Source organism: Suncus etruscus, chromosome 13 (assembly GCF_024139225.1).
Source record: "Suncus etruscus isolate mSunEtr1 chromosome 13, mSunEtr1.pri.cur, whole genome shotgun sequence".
In the NCBI taxonomy this organism is placed as follows: domain Eukaryota; kingdom Metazoa; phylum Chordata; class Mammalia; order Eulipotyphla; family Soricidae; genus Suncus; species Suncus etruscus.
The window spans coordinates 3,612,152-3,635,920 of NC_064860.1; the positions used below are offsets into that span (position 1 = coordinate 3,612,152).

The window sequence follows — 23,769 nt, forward strand, 5'->3', positions numbered from 1 at the left end:
GGATTCATCCAGCTGAGGTTTCCACCCAGGACACCCTGACTCAATGAGCCTTCTTGGCCTCCCTCCTGTCTATTTACCTTGCCTGGCATCTACCTGCCTCTTACCTTCCCAGCAGAGAGGCAAAGGCTGCCTGTATTTTCACTGTTTTCTGTTGGCTGGCACGCCTCTCTCTGCAGGGGAGGGTTGGTGGGGAGGGCTCACAGAAGAGTTGAGAGTCCTTTTCTAGGGAAGGGGCTTCTCCTTAAACACAGCTTCCTGTGCAGAATGCCCTAAGGCCCGGATACTGCGTGCATCCTTTGTGCTGATCTCTGGGGAGCTGCCTCCCTCTGCTGGGCAGAAGAACTGCTGCTGCTTTCCTTGTCTTGGTGATTTTGTTTGCTCAATTCTCAAGTCCTCACAGCCATGGTCAGAAAAGCAAGGGGCAACAGGGATGATCCTCCTCAGAATTCAAAGGGAAAATTCAGGCCAGATGGGGGCAAAGTTTAGTTGAAGACCCTTTCAGAGGTCTGAGGCAAAAGCCAGGCTAAGTAAGTATGGGGCCTCCCTCCCATACCCCGCTCTGTGGAGCATCCTTTGGGATCCTAAAGGCCTGGGAATTCTGCCCACACTGTGGCTTGGTGGGAAGCTGTTAGGAGGAGGAAGCAAAGTGAGGCCTTCAAGGCTTACTTCAAACGAGATGGTAGAGTTTGGTGAATACTGAGCCAGCAGGGGAGGCCACGATGAGCCCTTACCCCCGAGTCGGGTGATTCTGCATCAGAACCCTGGCTTTCCCTGTAGCAGGACAGCCCCTGAAGAGGTTGACTGATGGTGGGATGGAGAATGAGGCCCTTCTCTTCCAGCTCGGAGCACGCGTCTGCCACCCTGTCTAGCCTACGGTTCTGAGGTGAAACGGCGGGTAAACAGCTCGCAGACAATCAGGCTCGTGGAAATATTTGCTTTATTCGGATGGACAAAACTGAAGTCCAAAGACTCAGATTCAGTTCCAGCCAGCAAAAAGCTCTCGCCTTCCACAGACCCTTGCTCTTATAGTCCAGAGTCAGGTCCCACCCAATGGTGGGATCAGATACCAACCAATGGTGGAAGCAGAATCAGGTCCTACCCTAGGGTGGGGGCAGAATGCCAGGTCACACCCTAGGGTAGGGCACAATCACCTAATCAGATTAGGGTGAGCAACATAGTAATCCCCCAAAATATTTACATACACAACATTCCCTACCTCCATAAAAAGGCCCCACAAGCAAACCTGATGTACCCCAGCCTTGTGTGTTCTTCTTTCTCAAACGTGGGCTACTGTTAGCACAGAAGGCAGGATAGGTTACCAGTGAGACAAGTGAACCACACTGTATGCTTGAGGAATGGAGAAATAGTGCAGGGCTGAGGGCTCTTGTCTCGCATGAAGTTGACCAAAGCTGGTCATGCTGATGTGTGGTTGTGCCTGGCATCTCATATGGTCCCTCTGAGTCCTGCTAAAAGTGATCCCTGACTAGAGAGTCAGGAGTCAGCCCTGAGCACTGCCAGGTGTGGTCCCTCAAAACAATTGAATACATAAATATATATTGAGTAAACAAATCGAACAACAAACAAATAGTTGTAACATCAAACAATAAATAAAACTGAAAGTAAAAGGAGTAACTGAAGTGGGAAAACAACAAATAGTTGTAACATCAAACAATAAATAAAATTGAAAGTAAAAGGAGTAACTGAAGTGGGAAAAACCCTCAGTGACATCTCATCACCTGAAAAGTTTTTTGTTTATAATTTTTTCCTTTTTATTATTTTTAAGAAATGCTTTTTATTTTAGCACAAACCGATAGGCTCTGGTCTCAGCTTGAGTCTCAGACATTTCACACCTCTCTCTTCTTCATCTAAAAGCATACATTTCTGGATCGAAATGTTGAGAATGTGAGAGCTGGGCTACGAATGTCAAATAATATAATAAATAATAAATATAATGATGATACAAGAAAGAAATGATCATCACAATCAAATGATATGTAAAAAAAAGCTTCCTCAAGGCAGAGTTGAAGCAGCAAGAGGCCTCATCTAAATATTTTTTGCATTTATGAATTTATGTTTAATAGTATTTCCATCACCAAATATAGTAACTCCATCACCAATTTGTTTTTATTTTTTTTTAAAAGAATATTACATAAACATATGAATTGTGTGTTTGGAGAGTAAATGAAATTACCACTCCAATTTTGGAGCCAATTTTTATATACTACCCAATGTTATTTTATTCTTCAGTTTTGAGAGGCACTTATTAGAAGGCTCAAAGTAAGAAAACAAGATTTTAGTCATTTCCTTATAAAAACTTTGTGTGTTATTCCTCAATTTCCAAATAACTCAAAATAGAAAATCAATGAGTGGTAGCAGAGAACATTTTGAAAATCCGCATAGTCTTTTCTGTTAAAGTATATCTCAACAACAACAACAACAACAACAAAACCAAAAGAAAAAAAACAGTCATACTGGTAGTATTTGAGGGGGTGGGGGTGGAGAGATAGCATAGAAGGTAAGACTCTTGCCTTGCATGCAGAAGGTCAGTGGTTCAAATCCCTGCATCCCATAAGGCCATCCCATATGAACCTACCAGGGGCGATTTCTGAGCACAGAGCCAGGAGGAACCCCTGAGCGCTGTCAGGAGTGACCCCAAAACTCAAACCCCCCCCAAACAAAAATACTGGTAGTATTTGCAACAATGTTCAACAGGCCTTTAAACAAAGTGTCAAGTAGACCCGGTTCCAGTCGGGGGACAGGCACCCCGAGCTCAGGGCCTGGTGCATCTCAGAGAGAGGGACCCCCCCTCCAATTCCAAGGAGGCCCCATGCCCGGGACCCCCAGCTTGGTGCCATGCCCATCGCTTCCCGGGGTGGGGGGCGGCCTGGAGACCCGATCGCCGAGCTGCAGCCTGGCGCGGGGACCTGCCCCAGGCCCTGGGGTCCTGGGGGTGCTGTTGGGGGGCGCGCGCGGCGGGTGGGGTGCGGTGGGGCGGCGTGGCGCGGGGCGGGGCGGCCAGTCCAGCCCCTTGGCCAATGTGCGGCGCGGACGTGCGGCTGCGCGCGGCGGTGACGCGACGGTTTCATCAGCCCGGCCCGCCCGGCCCATGCCCGCCGTGCGCCCCGCGCTGCTCCGAGCCGTCCGCGCCGCGCTCCTGCTCCCCGTCCGTGCCGTCGCCGCCGCCGCGCCCCGCAGCATGGACGGCGCCGGGTCCGAGGCCCTGCTGGCCCCGCTCCGGCTCGCCGTGCGCCAGCAGGTAGCGCCCCGATCCGTCCCCGTCCCCGCCTGCCCGGCCCTGCGCGCCCCGGCCTGCTGCGCTCCTGCGCGCTCCCGGGTTTGGGGTGCGCGGGGCCCTTTTGGGGCTCTCCTCTCCTTGACAGCTCTCTCTCTTTCTGCTTCCAGCCGGGCTCGGCCTATAGCTGAACACCTTCGCGCAGGCATCAGGCACCCTGGTGCTGGGGATGGGGGGGTTCTTGCCCTAGGAGACCCCCGTGAAGCTGGCCAGGACTGGGGGGACTCGGGGCGACCTCCCCTCCACTCCTGGGAGCGCTGGGCTCTTGCAGCAAGGCCGCGCGGGTCTTCTGGGCAGGGCTAGCAATGCAGTGCAGGCTCTCTTTCTCTCCCCCCACAAGCAAAGGCTCCCCCCCACCCCAAAGAAATAATCAGAATGTTGGGAGGTGCAGAGAAAGGTCCTAGAAAGCCCAAGGAGGCCCAGGGCAGCAGGACGCAGGACCCAGGAGGAGTCAACACCGACCGGGTGCTTTTTCTTCTGCACGGCTTGCCTGCCTGATGCAATAGCGTCCCTGGGTGAAACCACCGCAGAAGCCCTGTCTGCGGGCCCAGCTGCCTTTTAAAAAGTCAGCAGAGGTTGCTCTCTTGTCTAGGCAGTGCCAGTCTCATCCCGGAGGGAGCCCTGACCCATGGAATCGGGTTTTTGAGAAACAGTTTTAGTTTGGAATTTCAGGGTGGGTTTATAAATCTTAGAAGTCCTCTCTCTGGGTCTCCCTCCCCATGGAGGATGATGAGGTGTGGTTGTTCCTTTGTCTCTCTCTCCCATAGCTGTCAGTGCTTGCTCGCTCTTCTGTGTGTGTCCCTTCTCATTTGGAAAATATGCCAACGACCCCACCCTCTGCCACGTTAGGTGCCGGCACCCACCCTTGTGGAGGTGGAGTGGACGAACTGGGTCCCAAGGAAGCTTTGATGCTGGAAGGACCTTTGAAAGGGCTTGCTCTGTGCTTAATTTATGTTGGCTCCATTGTTCGTTTTTGCATCTTGACTTTGTTTTTGTTTTTCTGACATGCGAGTTGTGTTATTCAAGTTCTTCTAACTTGGCAGGGCCACAGGCTTCTATAGGCCCCCAGGACTTGAGTCCCATGGACTCCCATGCCAGTTGGTAAGGACACTAGAACAGCACTCCAAGATGGCCCATTTGTGTGGGCTGGGGACAAAGGGGAGCAGGGCACATGAGCCCCTCTGCCCATGCGAGGCATTTTTATGCTGGTTTGTGTACTTGAAGACACGCAGTGGGATTCTTCAAGGTGTTTGAGGGTCATGGACGTTTCTGTGTGTTTCACAGAGACTGGCTGATGTGCTGTGCTATGTGAATTTTATTCTGAAAAGTTTAGTTTATTGACCAAAATATATTTTCTCATGGCAGATTTTTAGCTACTTCTGGAGAATTAGTTATAGAATGTGTAGGTGGGCATTAGAGCTTCTGGAACTAGTTGTTTGATGAAGGGAACCTAGGATAATTGAGGCTGTCTATTTTATTTTATTTTATTTTTGAGGTTGTCTTTTTAAAAGGGAGTTAGTATGGTGTGGCCAGCCCTAATTTTTTAAAAATAAAAACAACCAGTACGTGGGTTATAGTACTGCTGGGAGGGTACTTGCATCGCACATGGCCCACCCAGGTTCAATCCCCAGCACCCTGTATGGTCCCCTGAACACCATGAGGAGTGATTCCTAAGTGAAAAGCTAGGAATAAACCTTGAGATATTAAAAAAAAAACCCACCAACAAAATATTATAAAAGACAAAAGAGATGAAGGCGAGGAGGACTGGTCCATAGCAGGAAGCTGGCCACAAAGGGTAGGGAAGGGTGTAGTTAGGGCAGAGAAGGGACCATTATGACACTGAGAGTTGGAAATGATCTCTCTGGACAGGAACTGGGTGTTGGAAGAATGTCAAGTGTTTATGATACCCCTTAACTAGGAGAGAGAGAGAGAGAGAGAGAGAGAGAGAGAGAGAGAGAGAGAGAGAGAGAGAGAGAGAGAGAGAGAGAGAGAGAGAGAGAGAGAAGGAGGTCAACCATTTATGATACCCCTTAAGTAGGAGGGAGAGGAGGGGAGGGGAGGGGAGGGGAGAAGAAGAAAGAGAGAGAGAGATTCTGTTTTAATTTTGATTAAAGTTAAAGTTGGTTTTTGTTGGTGGTGGTGGGTTTTTTTTTTTTTTTTTGGGTTTTGGTTTTTGGTTTTGGGGCCACACCTGACGGAGCTCAGGGGTTACTCCTGGCTCTGCGCTCAAAAATCGCCCCTGGCAGGCTTGGGGGACCATATGGGATGCCAGAATTTGAACTGGTGTCCGTCATGTGTTGGCCTCATGCAAAGCAAATGCCCTGCTGCTGTGCTGTTGCTCCAGCCCCTTGATTAAAGTCAGTTGTTTAAAAAAGAAAAACCCAGGGTTGAGAGATAATACAGCAGGGAGGGTGCTTTTGTTGCATGGACAAATCCAGGCTTGGTCCCAGAACCCCCAGGTGCTCCCCTGAGCACAGTCACATATGGCTCTGGTGGGCCTGAGCAAGTGAGTGACCTAGCTTTGATCCACAGCACCTCCTCTGGGCCCCGTGAGACTCACAAGGAGTCTTGCTTGAGTTCCACTGGTGAGTCCTCCACCCCCACAAAAAGGAAGACGAGGACACAAATGCTACCATGAGCCATATCCTGGCCCCTAGGACAGCTTTTCTGTCGGAGAATCAAATCCTCTTTCTGCTTCTCCGGTGTTCATGATAGTTTTGCTCTTCCTGACAGTGTTCTCCTCCTCCTTCACCTGACCCCCCTCCCCAAAAAGGAATCCCGCAGCACTGGTGTTGGCATGCTTGTGGCCGAGTGCTAGATTATAGACATGCGTTCCACATCAGAATCATTGATGTGATTGCACACGAGTGAGTGTTTGAAGGGGTCCGTGGTTTGCACCGATAGTTCCTAAAAGCTGAGGGCTTACATGCTTGGGTACAGGCCTTGACTCTGAAAGTGACCCCAACTCTGCTTTTTCCTGCTGCCCAGGGAGATCTGGTACGGAAACTGAAAGAAGATAAAGCGCCTCAGGTGGATGTCGACCGGGCTGTTGCTGAGCTCAAAGCCAGGAAGAGGGTTCTGGAGGCGAAGGTGAGTAGGGGGTCCTCCAATGAGAACTGGAGAAGGGGCCGGCCCATCCTTACTGAGCAGGAAGGAACCACACAAGTTTCTGGAGAAGCAACATTTGCTTCCGCTCTGTCCACCCACAGAGCCTCCACCTCTGGTCACTGCCTTTCCTGGTGGCCCTTGTCCCAGGACATCTGCCTGTGCCCTTGCCCTCAGATGCATTCATGACTTCCCAAGAATAGAGACAATACCGTCTCCTTATAAATTCTCCTGAGCCTGGAAAGATAACTTTGCTTTTTAAAGCTTAAGAGAAATGTCAACCTGAAATACTGTTTGATCTTTGGGTTACACAGCCAGGCTCAGTGGTCACTCTTGACTCGGCTCTTAGAAATTGCTCCTGGCAGTCTCGGGGGATGCCAGGAATCTAACCTGGGTCAGCTGCATGCAAAGCCACGTGCAACACTACCCACTGTGCTATCACTCCAGCACCAGGCACAAATATTTAGCCCCGTATATTTGAACCTGGCTTTGCCCTGCAAATGTCTCTCTTATAAGGCCAAGTTCTGTGGCCCAGTATCTGCTTCCAAACATTTGAACCATTAACCTGCAATTGGACTGTATCATATGCAACCGGACAAGAATCCAAACTGAGACAGTTTGGAGCTTCAAGTCACTATTTGACTAGAGTAAGCCAGGGAAATTGAAGAAATATTAGTAAAAGTATCTTTCCTGTAAAGGGAAAGGGAAGCTGCAGGTCCTATGGTTTCTATCATTCATTAAATAATTCAGGGGTCCTCAAACTTTTTCAACAGGGGGCCAGTTCACTGTCCCTCAGACCATTGGAGGGTCTGATTCTAGTAAAAACAAAACTTATGAACGAATTCTTATGCACACTGCATAGATCTTATTTTGCAATGAAGAAACAAAACAGATACAAATACAATATGTGGCCCGCGGGCCATAGTTTGAGGACCACTGAAATAGTTCCTAATGAATTCTTAAGATCCCTATGTGTAAATTCAACATCTTTTCATTTTCTGGTCACATAATTTTTTTTTTCCCTTGAACAATTTTTCCCAGGAGTTGGCATTGCAGCCCAAAGATGACATTGTGGACAGAGCAAAAATGGAAGACACTCTCAAGAGGAGATTTTTCTATGATCAAGCCTTCGCTATTTATGGAGGTAGGAGATGTAGGAGAGAGAGCAACTCGCTTTTGGTTGCTTTTCTCTAGATAGGGGATCCTTATAAAAAGCAGAGAATGTCAATGTAAAGCTTTTGTTTAGAGCAGTGCTTTTCAATTATTTTCTGTCATGCCCCCCTAGGAAGAAGGAAACATTTTTCGCGCTCCCCCCACACGAATGTAAATAGTATCTTTATTAAAAAAAGAAACTTTAACCTGCAAAACAAAAATATATAAAATAATTTGAGCTGATTGTTTTTAATCAGAGGTGATGTCTGGATTAATGGCTACAATGAGCACGGTTTGCAATGCATAGCTTTCTGAAGCGGGGTTTGAAGCAGGACACAGCAACTCTCAGCTCCAGAGACATACAGAGACGTAAACAAGGGGCTTAGCTTGTTATGACAGTGTTTGCTGAGGTCAAATGCGCCTCCCTTTACGGAGCCTCACTTGCCCCCCCCCACGCACCCCACTATTTGAGAAGCGCTTGTTTAAAGTAACGCAGTCTGTAGAATGCCCTATTTTATTCTTTTAGTTTGGGTTGTGTTTTTTTTTTTTTATTTGTTTGTTTGTTTTTTAGCCACACCTGATGGCACTCAGGGATACTCCTGGCTCTGCACTCAGAAATTAATCCTGGTAGTCTCCGGGGACCATATGGGGTGCTAGGGATCGAACTTGAGTCTGCTGTGTGCAAGGCAAATGCCCTTCCTTCTGGGCTATTGCTCTGGCCCCTCATTTTTTTTTTTTTTTTTTTTTGTGACCATGCTTGGTTGTGTTCTGGGCTTATTCCTGGCTCTGTGCTTATGGATCACCCCTGTTGGGGTTCTGGGGAACATACATGGTCTGGAGCCCAGGATTGGACATCTTCCCCTCATAGACTCTCTGGCCCCCACTTCCTGTTTGAAGACTAAAGGTGCAGGGAATTATTTGGGCCCTGGAGTTAGCACTTGATGAGCCCATATGTGCATCAAAGATTTCCTCCAAATGAGGGAGACTTGGAAGCAGTGGAAGACCTAGGCGGTATTCTCTGTGTGTCCTCTGCACAGGGCAGGCCTGTGCTGGAACCATTGGTCTAACTTCCTGCATTTACTAGGAGGAAACATTCTTCATGGTTGCTTGAGTAAACACCCATAACTTTATGAGCACTAACTGGGAGCATGTAGGCAGATAAAATTCACTGATGATTTGTAGATTTTCTTATAAAGGATATTTTTCAGAGTCAACAGATTATTGCAATAATATTAAGCTTTCAGGGTCTTGCCATTAAAACTGTGTTTTTTCCCCTTTCTTTTTTTCTTTTATTTTTCTTTGTTTTGGGCTACACTTCGTAGTGCTTAGGGCTTATTGTCTCTGGACCATATGGGATGTCAGAAATTGACCTGGTCTACTGATACAAGGCAAAGGCTCTCCCTACTATATTGTCTCTCCAGCCCCTAAAACTTGCATTTTTTTAAAAAGATCTTTAGTTTTCCTTTTTTGTTTTGTTTTGTTTTTGGGTCACACCCGGTGGCACTTAGGGGTTAGTCCTGGCTCTGCGCTCAGAAGTCGATCCTGACAGGCTCGGAAGACCATATGGGATGCCAGGATTTGAACCAGGGTCTGTCCTGTGTTGGCTGCTTGCAAGGCAAATGCCTTACTGCTGTGCTATCACTCCGGCCCAGTTTTCCTTCTATCTTGAAGACTTTTATTGCTGCAATTATTGCATTATTTTAATCTTCAAAGGAACATTTTTTACTTTCCTTTAATTTTTTTTCAGGCTTTATTTGTAAAAGTATGAAATGTTATTATGTTTTATGGGGTACATTGTTCAATTTTAGCTTTTTGAAATTTAAATCATGGCTTGGATAGCCTCAAGTAAATGACAACTGGATGTTAAAATTGTCACCAAGTGATGTTAATCTGCTTTTTGTTCTGTTTCTTAGTGTGACCTCTCTCTCATATAATTCATTTTCCAAACTTTGAAATTATAGATGCAGTGAGAATGGTTTAGTTTTATATCTGTTGGCTGCCTAGAATCCAGACTCCTCAGTGTCAAAGGACTTGGCGTGTTGATTTGACTGTGTTTTAGGGACTGTAGGGATTGGCCAGAGGTCCCATCTCCTTGTTTTAGTGTGCTCATTGACCAGGTTTCAACTGTGTCTCTCTCTCTCAGGTGTCAGTGGCCTTTATGACTTCGGGCCTGTGGGATGTGCCCTGAAGAACAATATTATTCAGACGTGGCGGCAGCACTTTATCCAGGAGGAGCAGATCTTAGAGATCGACTGTACCATGCTCACGCCAGAGCCAGTACTAAAGTAAGGAGCATGGGAAGCCAAGCCATTTTTTCTACTGGTTATAAGTCACTCGTGTATATTTGTTCTAAGTTTGGAGACATAGCCATGGTCATATTGATACTTCCTGGCTTTCTCTCTGTACTTACAAAATTTCAGTCTCTTGGTAGTACTCTCTGTTTTTTCATTTATGTAATGTTTTTCATAACAATTAGTTATGCCACTGAAGATTAGTTTATTTTTTACTATTTTTTAAATAATTTTCACAAATGTATTTGCTACTGTATTTTTTTAAACTTTATTTTTTATTTCCTTTTTTGTTGTTTGTTTGTTTGTTTGTTTGTTTGTTTGTTTTTGGGCCACACCTGGCATTGCTCAGGGGTTACTCCTGGCTTTCTGCTCAGAAATAGCCCCTGGCAGGCACGGGGGACCCTATGGGACACCGGGATTCGAACCAACCACCTTTGGTCCTGGATTGGCTGCTTGCAAGGCAAACGCCGCTGTGCTATCTCTCCGGGCCCTTTTTATTTCTTTTCTTTTTTCTCAATAACTTGCTTTCACTTATCTAGAAGTATTCTAATGTATTATGGTCATGATGCATTTTCTTTATTTTTAAAAATATTTTTATTTAAGCACCATGATTACAAATATGTTTGAAGTTGGTTTCAGTCATAAAAAGAACACACCCCTTCCTCAGTGCAACATTTCCACCACCAATGCCCCCTAATATTAGCCTACCCCCTTCCCCTGCCTGTATTTGAGACAGGCATACTATTTCTCTCACTCACTACCATTGTCATTATAGTTATTAGTGTCCTTATTTTTCTAACTGCACTCACCACTCTGAGGTAAGCTTCATATCGTGGCCAGTCCTTCCAGCCCTCATCTCTGTTGTCTTGGGCATTTTTACACTACTGTCTTTTATTTTTCTTAAGTCCCACAGATGAGTGAGACTATTCTGTGTCTATCTCTCCCTCTGACTTAACTCACTCGGCATAATAGATTCCATGTACATCCATGTATAGGAAAATTTCATGACTTCATCTCTCCTGACACCTATATAGTATTCCATTGTGTATATGTACCACATTTTCTTTAGCCATTCATCTGTTGAAGGGCATCTTGGTTGTTTCCAGAGTCTGGCTAGTGTAAATAGCACTGCAATGAATATAGGTGTGCAGAAGGCATTTTTGTATTGTATTTTTGTGTTCCTAGGGTATATCCCTAGGAGTGGTATAGCTGGATCAAATGGGAGTTCAATTTCCAGGTTATTATTATTATTATTATTATTTTGGTTTTTGGTTTTTTGGCCATACTTGGTGACGCTCAGGGGATACTCCTGGCTATGTGCTCAGAAATCACTTCTGATTTGGGGGACCAGATGGGACGCCAGGGAATTGAACCGTGGTCAGTCCTAAGCCTTACCGCTGCACCACTGCTCTGGCCCCTCAATTTCTAGTATTTTTTGAGGAATCTCCATATTGTTTTTCATAAAGGCTGGACTAGACAGCATTCCCACTAGTAGTGAATGAGAGATCCTATCTCCCTACATCCCCTCCAGCACTGATTGTTTTTATTCTTTGTGATGTGTGCCAGTCTCTGTGGCATGAGATGGCACCTCATTGTAGTTTTGATTTGCAACTCCCTGATGATTAGTGATATGGAACATTTTTCATGCGTCTTTTGGCCATTTGTATTTCTTCTCAAAGAAATTTACTTCTCAAAGGAAGTAAAGATTATTTTTATTTTATTATTATTTTTCCTTGGTTTTTGGGCTGGCAGTGCTCACAGGTTAATCCTGGCTGTATGCTCAGGGGTAACCCTTGGTGGTGCTCAGAGGACCATATGGTATACTGGGGATCAAATCTAGGTAGGTTTCATGCAAAGCAAAACCTTGCCCCTCAATATTATTTTAGAGCACGTTTTTTTTGGGGGGGCAGGGCTTGTGCCAACCTGGTTGTGCTCTGTGCTCAGGAGTTGTTCCACCTTCTGGGTTAACTTAACTCTCTGGTCTTAGAGAATAAATTAATGACCACACAGGGTGTATTATCTTGCGGCTATTCCAGAATGGATTTAACAACTGCTGCATTATTGCATTTCTTTTTGTTTGTTTGTTGTAATTGCACTGAATATCCTGACTTTTGAGTGCCTCCCTGATTATTTCATTAGTATAATTTGTAGAAATTCTGAGTAAAGTATATATACATTTCAATCAAATGCTACTGTTTATATTTAGGTTTCAGTGTAGAATTTTATGTTATTCCTACTAACATTTTGGAAAGAGCCATTCTTACTGTTCTTTTTTTTTCTCTTTCTAATTTTTATTATAACATCGTGACTTACCTACCCAGTTATTCATAATATAGTCTTTTCAGGCATGAAATGCTCAGACTTCAGTCCCACCACCAGTGTGACCTGCACTCTACCAGTGTCCCCAATCTCCCACTCACCACCCAGGCCTGCCTCCCTCCAAGCACAGATTTACTTCAGATTATTTGTCACAACACAATGGCAAATGGAATTAGCACTTAGATCACCTGGTCAATTCAAAAGGATTGTTTTATCTCTCTATGGTGTTAATAATGTTAGTATCTAAGAATTTACATGGCTGTGGGTGGTGCTGTTGAGCCTTCTGTATTACTCTCTGGGCTCACTGACTTTGGAAAATGTAATTTTCCCATTCCATTTTCTGTGATCTTACTGGGCTGACACTACTATAAGATAATGAGGTTACATGGCTACATGCAACTGTGTAGTCTGTATTTCTAGATCTAAAGCAAATTGGTGACTTAGAAGATTGATAAGGTTAAGTTACAGAGCTGGGCTGTTTCTGTGGAAGAGTATAGGGGGTTTTGTTGGGCTGCTGTGGTTCATGTAGAAAGGGGGAATCTGTACCATCACCCTTTCTGAGAAGGTCACAGAGTTATCAGCCAGACCTAGGTTCTCTGGGAAGTATTGGGGTCCTTATTTTCTTTAGGAGCTTGGTGGAGGAACTGGGCTTTTTTATTTCTTGGTTTATTTATTTATTTATTTTTGGTCAGGAAAATGGAGCTGTGGATGGGGCTTAGTTCTTAGTGTTCTGTGTCTCTTCACTTTACTCTTTTCATGTAACCTGGTATTAGGCTAATTTAATTATTTCCATACTGATATTTCATCCAGTTTAGACAGGGTAAATTCTAGACACAAATTCAGAAGAACTTGTGCTTTTATTATGCATATGTTACTGTATGTAACACTGTACAGAGAGAGTATCTCTGTAACATTCCAGAGGCAGAGAACAATTCCTTAATGTTCATTATCTAGACTGAGTAATAATGATTTTTGTGGTAGTCATGGATTTTTAGCCATATTCACGATGCTCAGGGGTTACTCCTGACTTGACACTCAGGAATCACTCCTGGCAATGTTTTGAGGACCATATGGGATACCATGAATCTAACGCAGGTTGGCAGGAAGCAAAGCAAGCTTTCTCCAGCCCCAAATTTTTCGTGGTTTTGGCCTTGGTAATGGGAGAGGCAGGGATTAATTGATTAATTGCCTCTCCAAAGTCACACAGACTTGATTGTAACTTGTGGAAAAAAACAGAATCTTCGTATTTTCTCCCACTGGAAGAAAGACTGTAGGGAAAGGTGGGAAGAGATTTGTAGTAGAATGTTTTCTGCCAAACATTTGTTATGTTGGGTAACGTTACTGGTGTATCATGTTACAGCTATTGAAAATCATGAGAAATCATGCATAAATCATTGAGAAGGGGATTGTCTCATGGGATGAACTCTGTATTAATTTTTATGAACGTGAGAAGTTGACTTATAATTTGCCAACTTAGGACCTCTGGCCACGTAGACAAATTTGCTGACTTCATGGTCAAAGATGTGAAGAATGGAGAGTGTTTTCGTGCTGACCATCTGTTGAAAGGTATAGTCTTTAGCCCAGGTCAAGTTATCTTTCCATGCAGGATTCATTGGAAGTTGAGAGTTTGTGTTTACTTCTCTGATTATTTTTTTCAATTAACGTTTGCTTGACTCATAGTATATAAGGATTAAGGTGTATGGACCTTAAGCTTGCAAATTATTAAAATTTGTTATTATTTTATTTACTTATTTTCAACATCTAGCAGTGCTCAGGGGTTACTCCTGGCAGGTTCTGGGGACCATTTGGGATGCCAGGGAGCAAACCTGGGTTGGCCGCATGCAAGGCAAATGCCCTATGCTCTGTGCTATTGCTCCAGCACTAAGTATACAAATAATGTTGCATAGTGAAAAATAGTTATAGAGAGGGGCCAGAGTAATAGCTCAGTGGGGAAGACATTTGCCTTGCATGCTGCTGGCCTGGGTTTGATCCCCAGCATCCCATATGGTCCCAGAGCCTACCAGGAGTGATTTCTGAGTGCAGAGCCAGGAGTAATGCTTGAGCTCTGTCTAGTTAGGTCCAAACTTCCCTCTTCCCCACACCCCACAAAAGTTATAGTTTCTTTGTTTGGTTTTTTTTGGGGGGGTCACACCTGGCAGCGCTCAGGGGTTACTAACGGCTTTGTGCTTAGGAATTGCTCCTGGCAGGCACTGGTGTTGATATGTTATGTTGGGGTTTGAACCACTGTTCATCTTAGTCAGCTGTGTGTAAGGCAAACATCCTACTGCTGTGCTATCTCTCTGGCCCCAATAGTTTTTGTTTGTTGGTTTGTTTTTTAAATTTTTTGGTTTTGGGGTCATGACCAGCAGTGCTCAGACCTTATTTCTGGTTCTGAAACCAGGCATTTACTCCTGTGGGTTCAGGGGACCCTGTGGGATTCTGGGAATAGGACCTTCGTCAGTCATGTGCAGGGCAAGTGCCCTACCCACTTTACTAGCTCTCTGGCCCCTATATACTGTGGTTTTTTTTTTTTTGGGGGGGGGGGGCATTACACCCGGCAGTGCTCAGGGGTTACTACTGGCTCTATGCTCAGAAATCGCCCCTGGCAGGCACAGGGGACCATATGGGATGCCGGGATTCGAACCACGTTCCTTCCGCATGCAAGGCAAATGCCTTACCGCTGTGCTATCTCTCCAGCCCCTCCTATATACTATTAATTAGAAGTTCTGTATTGTAAAAGAAGCAAGCTAATAATGTGTCCTAAAAAAAACAACTATGAAATCCATTAAAAACATTAACCTTTGATTTATATATGTGTGTGTGTAGTGAAGCTCAGAAGTGCAGTCTTCTTTTTTCTTTTGACTGGCATTCTATACTACTCTTGTAGCTCATTTGCAGAAGTTGATGTCTGATAAGAAGTGTTCAGCTGAGAAGAAAGCAGAGATGGAAAGTGTCTTGACCCAGGTGAGTTCTTGTCCTATCTTTGTGTCCCATGTAGACTTCATCTTTTCCTTTAGTGCTCAATGACTGTTACAGTGCCTCAGCTCCTATGGCAGTGTGTTGCTTTATGGAATTTGCTTATATATATTATTTTAAAAAATTATATTTATTAGAGGATATCTCTTAATTTAGAGGACATTTTTTATTTGGAGCTTAGGCGTCCATTGCATTACATGGACATGATTTGATGGAATCCTGAAGATTTGGCTAATTCTACATTCTTATTTTTTTTTCTGCATTCTTATTTCATACTTTGTTTTATCATTGTGTTATAGGGCTTCATCTAATGCCTTGCTTTTTCTTAGTTTTTTTATTCAATTATTTTTCTTTCTAGCTTGATAACTATGGGCAGCAAGAACTTGGGGATCTTTTCGTGAACTATAATGTGAAGTCCCCCATTACTGGAAATGAACTCTCCCCTCCAGTATCATTTAACCTAATGTTCAAGACCTTCATTGGGCCTGGAGGAAATATGCCTGGGTATGTATATCAGTTATTGTTGATGTGATGAAGCTATTCCAGTAATAAAAGGTAAAGATGGCCAACATCAAAGGAAAGGCCATTAAAAAGTAGTTTACCCAGGAAGCACAGATAAAAGCGGAAAAAAGACATAGTCTTTAGTTTGATTTTTTTCCTAGTGTTTTCGGAATTTAATTGTGGGTGTTTTATTTGTTTGTTTGTTTGTTTGTTTTTGGGTTTGGGGCCACACCTGGTGACACTCAGGTGTTATTTCTGGCTATGCGCTCAGAAATCACTCCTGGCTTGGGAGACCATATGGGATGCTGGGGATCGAACAGAGGTCCGTCCGGGGTCAGCCATGTGCAAGGCAATCGCCCTACCGCTGCACTATCGCTCTGGCCCCTGAATTTAATTGTTTTCTACATGATCATTTCTGCAGCCATAAATGAAATAGAAAAGTCTATTTGTTTTATGGTCTTGGGGATCCAACGCAGGGCCTCAGATGCAAGGCACATGCCCTACTGCTGAGCAAATCTCAAATCTTGAAACATTAAACTCTGATCAGGACTATCTCATAGTTATAATTATAGATTGTGGATCAGGCAGTTGTAAAGTGTTGGTTGTCTTTTTTTTTTTCTATGGTTTTAGAGGCTCAAACCCTGAGCCTCACATAGACTAGTGCAATTCTCTGCTCCTGTGCCCTCTCTCCTGACAGAGTATTTTGAAGTCATTCAACTTATTGCTGAAGTCAGCCGGGATCATAGGCCAGCAGAGGACTTAATACAGGACTGGTGTTTCTGAGAAACTCAATTTAAGATTTTACTTCAGTTCAGTTCATTTACATTTTGGCTAGTTGTGGCAAAATGTTGGACAACATAGTTGCATGTTGAAATGTATAAATATCTATGAAAGCCTATCTAGTGTTCCTAAACAAAAACCACACTTAGGCTGAACATGGGAGCCTCCCAGAGGGAAAGAGGGGCGGTACAGCAGAAAGAACATTTGCTTTGTTGTATCAGGCCCACCTGGATTCGATTCCCAGCATTTCATATGAGCCTCCCAGGCCTCCAGAAATGATTCCTGAGCTCAGATCCAATTCCTGGGCAGTGCCAAAAAACAAAAAAGAAAGAAAGAGAAGAGAGGGAGGGAGAAAGAGAAACAAAAAATTTACTAAATAAAGTGAAATAAAAATAAAATGTGGAGAAATACAGGAAAAGCCTCTTAACTCAGGAGATAAAATTCCTCCAAGAAGAAAATAATATGAAAAGCCCGAATAACACAAAACTGATATGAAAGCAATCACCTGGTGAGGTATAACAGTTGGTAAATGAGGCCCCTTGTGAAATGTGGACCCACCCTGACACAGTTGTGCTTTAATGTCTAGTTTATGATACCTTTTAAGTTTAAAGAGCTTCTGTTTAAGCTGTGTTTATGCAGGGCCTTATTTCTAGAAGGATCTACAAGTGTTTGTCTCCACGCAAATGATGCCTCAGGAAATGTCCCATTTCTGGAACTGTCTGATGCATTCTTCAGTAGCACCAAGAATTGGCAACCAAGGGAAATACTGGTTTCAACTTCGTGGTTTATTTTGTATGGGGGCAATACCCCCCACGCTGTGGGGACTTAAGCCTGGCTCTTTATTCAGGGGTCAATCCTGAAGGAGCTCAGAGGACCATATATATGGCTTGCTTGGGATCAAATATGGCTTGGTTGCATGCAAGGCCAGTGTCCTAGCCTCTGTGCTGTTTCTCTCCCCTCTCGCCCCCCATTTCAAAGTTTAAGACCCCACACAAAGCTCTAATTGAAAATGGAACATTTGAGACTTGTGGGGTGTGCGAGTTTCTTTTTAACAGGACTTACTGACTTGTATCTTATAGGTACCTGAGGCCAGAAACTGCACAGGGGATTTTCCTGAATTTTAAACGGCTTTTGGAATTCAACCAAGGAAAGTTGCCTTTTGCTGCAGCCCAGATCGGAAACTCCTTTAGGAATGAGATTTCTCCTCGGTCTGGACTCATCAGAGTCAGGTAGGTCCTGAGCCAGATGACCTTGGTATAGACGCAGAACAGGGAGTTTGCTATTTGGAATTCACTGATAGATCTCTGAGAGTGACTGACTTACTCATTTTCACACCATGTGTCCCATTTGCCTTTGGGCCCCTCTCGCCAGGCCCTGGCTCAAATCCATTCCTGCTTCGTTCAGTTCTTCCCCGAGTACACAGGCTGGGCTGTGTTGATTGGAATTGCTTCTCAGGGACATAATTCTTTTGGATGTTCCTCTCTGTTTGATGCCTTTCGTCTTGGATGGGAGTATTCTCAGATTTTGCATTCAAAATTTACATTTTTTTTATTGGTCTGTTTTGTTTTAGGGCTACAAATGGCAGTACTCAGGGTTGACTCCTGGCTCTGCAGTTAGGGATCACTCCTGGCAGGGCTGAGGGACCAAATAGGATGCCAGGGCTGGAGCCTAAGTTTGCCAGGCAATTGCCCTTTCTATGGTACTATAGCTCTGGCCCCTGTGAAATGTAAATCTTTTTTTGTTTGTTTGTTTGTTTTGGGGGAGGGTCACACCCGGCAGTGCTCAGGGGTTACTCCTGGCTCTACGCTCAGAAATCACTCCTGGCAGGCTCGGGGGACCATATGGGATGCAGGGATTTGAACCAATGACCTTCTGCATGAAAGGCAGACGCCTTACCTCCATGCTATCTTTCCAGCTCCGAAATGTAAACTTTTTTTAATTGACTTGAGCTGGCTTTGTCTGGTAGATCGAAGTGTGCTTCACAAAATTCACAGTCACAGGGAAGGGTGAAGAGCAGTTGGGAAAACTTGTGTCACTATGGATTTCCACCTCGAGGCTGTGAGCTGAGATTATTCGCCAAAACCAGTGGGAAGATTTGCCAGTGGGATGATTCTTTTAGACTCTTCCCTGCCTTCTGGATGTTGTTCCCTGAGCCCCGTCATAACTGGGTGAGGACAGACACTGATTTCTCTGCCCCGCCTCTGTGTACACACAATATTTGGGATTTGCTATAGTCATTGCAGCACCAAATGAAAGTTTTCTCTTTAAAAATATTTTGTGAATCAAAACTTACATCCGTGGGACCATTTCATGTTATTTGAGAATTCTCTGAAGTAATGTAAAGTGATGATGTAAAGACATCCCTGCTTTTGGACATGACCCATCTGAGATACTCATGCAAGTGGACACACGCCCTCTGGTGGCAGCAGGGGAAGTTGAAATCAGACGCGTAAAATCCCTTCAGAGATTTTTCCTCTAGTAGCTACTCAAGGGCCAGCTCAGGGAGCTAGCTGCTCCTTTGTGCATATTTATTTTATCACTCTGCTGTTGGCTTGTTATTGTCTTGCTCGCTGTGTACTTTATGTACAGCCTCAGTGATGCTTCGTTGAAGAAGCTCTTGCTTCAAGGAGCATCCGAGTGGTGTCCTTGCCAATCGCTTACTACTTCAGGGAGATAGAAAAGAGAAAGGCGGCCAATTTAAAGGGCGATGGATGGTCTCGGTTCACTTTTGGAAAGTCCATCTGGGAGACTTCATTTAGTGTATCTTTATGAAGATTTGCTCATATTTTCAGAAAAACAATTTGGAAACACTATTCAGTATCATTTCGTGTGTGTGTGTGTGTGTGTGTGTGTGTGTGTGTGTGTGTCTTGAACATTTGCTTACTTTTTCTGAATGCCAAAAAATATCAATCTGGGGCCAGAGAAATGGCATGGAGGTAAGGCATTTGCCTTGCATGCAGGACAGTCGTTCGAATCCCGGCATCCTATATGGTCCCCCGAGCCTGCCAGGAGCAATTTCTGAGCGTAGAACCAGGAGTGGGCCCTGAGCACTGCCGGGTGTGACCCAAAAACAAAACAAAACAAAACAAAAAAATCAATCTGTTCCTTAAATATAATTTTCCATTTAAAATAATAGCCTGGATGCGGGGTGAGGGGGAAAGTGATGGCCCAGCATGGAGGGTGCTTGCCTTACACACAGCCAACCCGGGTTCAATCCCAGACATCCTATATTGTTCCCTGAGTCCCACCAAGAGTAATTCCTGAATATTACTAGTTCAGCCCAAAACCCCAAATAATAATAAAAGGCTGGATGAAAATTTAGGTGTAAGGCCTTACAATTGATCTCTGGTTCCCCAAGTGGTCCCTTAGCACCTCTTGGATCTAAACAGAGAATTAGGAATAAGCCTTGAGTACCTGTCTGGGGCCCCAAATCCAAGTCAAATAATAATCTTCTGTGGTTAAGGTGCTTTCAAAGTAGTGAAAGTGGCTAGTGCCGGATTTTATTCAGGTTTGTTGCCATAGGGACATAAGAGAGACTTGAATCTAAAATAGAGGCAGAAGTTCTGGGATGAACTGGTTAGCCAGAGAGGGGACATTCTCAGGCCAGTGACCAGGGTGATGGTGAAGAGTGACAGACAAGACCAGGGCTGACCGACCTGTGACAATGGATCATCTGGATCAGCTGCTGTATTGAACAAAATATTGCTAAAATTGGATTGCACAGATGGAGGCCCAGAGGGACTTGCCTTGCACACAGTCAACTGAGTTTAGTCCTTGGTAACTTGTGTGATCCACCGAACCCACCACCTGAGCACAGAGCCAGAAGTAAGCTCTGAGTACCACCAGGTGTGGCCCAAAAAACAAAACCCAAAAAGTGCAAGTCCTTGAATACTCTCGAGGACTGGCTTTTGGGGTCCGGTTTGAATTAGAGGGCTTTTTTTTAAGTCCTCTTGAGGAGAGTGGATACACAGGCAGCAAAATATGAAGAAGGGATGAGAGCATACACAGATGTGTGTGGAGAACAGTGTTCTCTTATCTTTTAGCTAGGAGTTTTATAAGGAGTAAAAGCCATTCATAGGTATTGAAAAAAAAATGAGAAAAAACGCGAGCTTAACAGTAAAACAATACATCAAGCCATGGGTGTATTGCAGTAAGAGTTCTGAGTTACAAAGGAGAAGGTTAAGTTTTACAATTCAAAGTTTTTATACCTCAAAGGATTTTTTGGCAGGCTAGCCTCAGATGCAAAATAAGGGATTAGTGAGAAGTAAAAAAATCTAGGAATTCTTATCTTCACTGGGATGCGCTCTTTTATTTTAGAGGTCAAGTGAAAGAAAGAACTAAATCCACTAAGGTGTAGTTTTCATTTTCTGGGAAAAATCAATAGCCCAGAATCTGCATTCTGCCTATGCTCTTGCATCCCAGAAGCTGGGGCTGTAAGAGCACTTTGAAGAAAGAGAAAAAAAAAAATATTGTCTTTGATTTGGTGCTAAAAATTAATCCAGATAAAGGGGTTTTAATCAAGGCTATATTTTGCCTGTGAATATCAGCAGAAGGGAGAATTAATTTTAAGGTCAAATAATATGAAGGGGATATGTTAGTACCATAACACAAATCTCAGAAATATTTCCAGTGATCCATACTGGGGTAAAATCTTCCACAGCGGTCCTGGTTAAATATTTCTGGAGGTGAACAAAATTAGCCACCCATGCTAAAATTATGACACTTTAGCAGGCCTTCGGTTTCATCCCCTATGGAGATACCTATACATGGTCCAACAGAATACATACAGTTAATATTTAGGTCAACTTTGTATTTTAAATAGTGAATAATTAAGTCTCCTATAAGTACATAAAAATAACAGCCCAGAAATCTTAATTTTATCTATTTGTTTATTTATTTTTGGATATTTTGGGCCACACCCTGTGAGACTCAGGGATTGCTCCTGGGCTGTGCACTCAGAAATCGCGCTCCTGGCTTGGGGGAACATATGGGACCACATGGGGATCGACTTAAGGTCTGTCCTGGGTCAGCTGCATGCAAGGCAAACACCCTATCGCTACTTCACTGCTCCAGTCCCTCATCTTTTCTTTTAAACCATTTCCTTGAATACAGTCTTCTAGTATGTGATAAAAGATTGCTGTGGTGGGATGCAGATCAAAGTTGAAAATTAGGGCCTTACTTATTGCTCACAACCATCATCCCTTATTTCTGCTTTCAGGGAATTCACAATGGCAGAAATCGAGCACTTTGTAGATCCCAATGAGAAAGACCACCCCAAGTTCCAGAGCGTGGCCGACCTCCACCTCTTTTTGTATTCCGCAAAAGCCCAGGTCAGCGGACAGTCTGCTCAGAAAATGCGTTTAGGGGATGCAGTGGAACAGGTGAGAGTCAAGAGATTGTTTTATTTCAGTTATTCCTTATTCCTTATTATGCCCAGGTCTTGTAAATCGTTTGCTTTTGGATGCCACTTTATTTTAGCATTCATCTTTCCTATGCAATCTGTTTTATGCAGTATTGATTATAATGAAATTAGTTGGAAAAAAATGGCATGGCTGTTCCAATTTAGAGGCCGTTGGTGAGTCTAACATACAATAACTATTCAGCAGTGCACTTGGAAAAAATGTTCGTTTGAGCTGTGACCTCCCAATTCAGCTTTTATTTTTTATTTTTTTGGTTTTGGGCCACACCTGGCGACGCTCAGGGGTTACTCCTGGCTCTGCACTCAGAAATCGCCCCTGGCAGGCTCAGGGGACCATCTGAGATTCTGAGTCGGATGTGTGCAAGGCAAACGTCTACCACTGTGCTATCTCTCCAATTCAGCTTTTAACAGTATATATTACTTTGAGGGATCTGGTTTTCTTTGGGATGGGTTTAGATCATACCCAGTGGTGCTCAGAACTCACTCTTGGTGGATCTCAGGTGACCACCCAGTGCTGGGGATTGAACCGGGATCAGCCACGTGTACCTTTTAGATAAAGTCTTGCTAACAATAGAATTGCTTCAGTTATTTTTCTGGAGAAATGAGTACAGTTTGACCTGTTGTCCAACACTAAAATAAATGACTCATGGGATAGCGAGCTCTCCTCCTGGAGAATATTCTAGCAGAAGTCGGGGAATAACTGGGCAGCCATTTTGCAAAGAAGACTCCTATGACAGATGGGAAATGGGGAGCTACTTGTTAAGATGCTTCGGGTTCCAATGCTTTGTGTATATTGAATGTGGGTTCAACATGCTAGTGACCAAGAACACATTCATCAAGCCTTCTTTCTGCACCTTGTTGCTTCTTTCATTGTTTGTTTTGTTTTTGTGTTGGCTCTGTGCCAGGAGTAACAGAATCATTCCTAGTAGGCTCAGGGGGATGATTAGGGGATCTATATGGGATGCCAGAGATTGAACCCAGGTCAGTTGCATACAAGGCAAACGGCCTACCCACTATGTTATCACTCCAGCTCCCAGAATCTTGTTGCTTTTGATTGTTTAGAAGGGAATTGATTTTATACTGCTCAGGGTCATTATTTGAACTGTCATTTTAAGGGCTGTTGATTTAGAAGAAATAACACTGTCTGGGTGAGCTGCTAGCCCAGTAAGTGTGGTAGAAAAGATAATTCTAGGAATTCCATGATGCGGGGCTGGAGAGATAGCACAGTAGTAGGTCATTTGTCTTGCACGTGACCGACCAGGGTTCGATTTCCGGCATCCCATATGGTCCCCCAGCCTGCCAGGAGTAATTTTTTGGGTGTGACTCAAAAACAAACAAACAAAAAATCCCCCAGAATTCCATGATGTTAAATTTGTTGCTTGACACCATCCCTCCTTCAACATAGCCAAGAGCATCCTGGGTATTGAGACTGCTTTGAACATCAACTAGAATGTTCTTAGCTGGGTTTCCCACATTTTGCCCTGGCCTTCAGGAATGCCCATATTTGTGTTCTTACATACTGGCTTCTATACTTATTTGTTTGTTCATTCATTTTTAGGGTGTTATCAATAACTCAGTATTAGGCTATTTCATTGGCCGCATCTACCTCTACCTGGTGAAGGTCGGCGTAGCTCCAGAAAAGCTCCGCTTCCGACAGCACATGGAGAATGAGATGGCCCATTACGCTTGTGACTGCTGGGACGCCGAGTCCAAAACTTCCTACGTGAGTCCAGCGAAAGTGCTCTGAACTCTGGGGTCTTCACGCTGCCTTTCACACAGAATATCAGTGTCGAAATCAGCTTTTCTGTGCTCAGGACAAGAAGCTCCAGGGTTACAGGAATATTTTAGAAGACGGGAGGGTTCCTGTAAAGACTCTAATATGGAGGCCAGAGATAGCACGGCAGGGAGGGCTTGTGCTTTGTACACAGGTTTTT

At 44.2% G+C, this 23,769-nt stretch overlaps 1 protein-coding gene across 1 annotated transcript in view; it reads left to right on the top strand.

Moving 5' to 3' along the window:
- The first annotated feature begins 3,106 nt into the window (after window positions 1-3,106).
- GARS1 (glycyl-tRNA synthetase 1) overlaps window positions 3,107-23,769 on the top strand; it is a 38,253-nt gene continuing 17,590 nt past the window's right edge. The window contains exons 1-10 of the mRNA XM_049785274.1: window positions 3,107-3,256; window positions 6,281-6,382; window positions 7,439-7,541; window positions 9,693-9,834; window positions 13,637-13,725; window positions 15,047-15,123; window positions 15,494-15,639; window positions 17,496-17,645; window positions 21,635-21,797; window positions 23,394-23,558. Coding sequence (XP_049641231.1) covers window positions 3,107-3,256; window positions 6,281-6,382; window positions 7,439-7,541; window positions 9,693-9,834; window positions 13,637-13,725; window positions 15,047-15,123; window positions 15,494-15,639; window positions 17,496-17,645; window positions 21,635-21,797; window positions 23,394-23,558 — 1,287 coding nt within the window. The remainder of the gene's footprint in view (window positions 3,257-6,280; window positions 6,383-7,438; window positions 7,542-9,692; window positions 9,835-13,636; window positions 13,726-15,046; window positions 15,124-15,493; window positions 15,640-17,495; window positions 17,646-21,634; window positions 21,798-23,393; window positions 23,559-23,769) is intronic.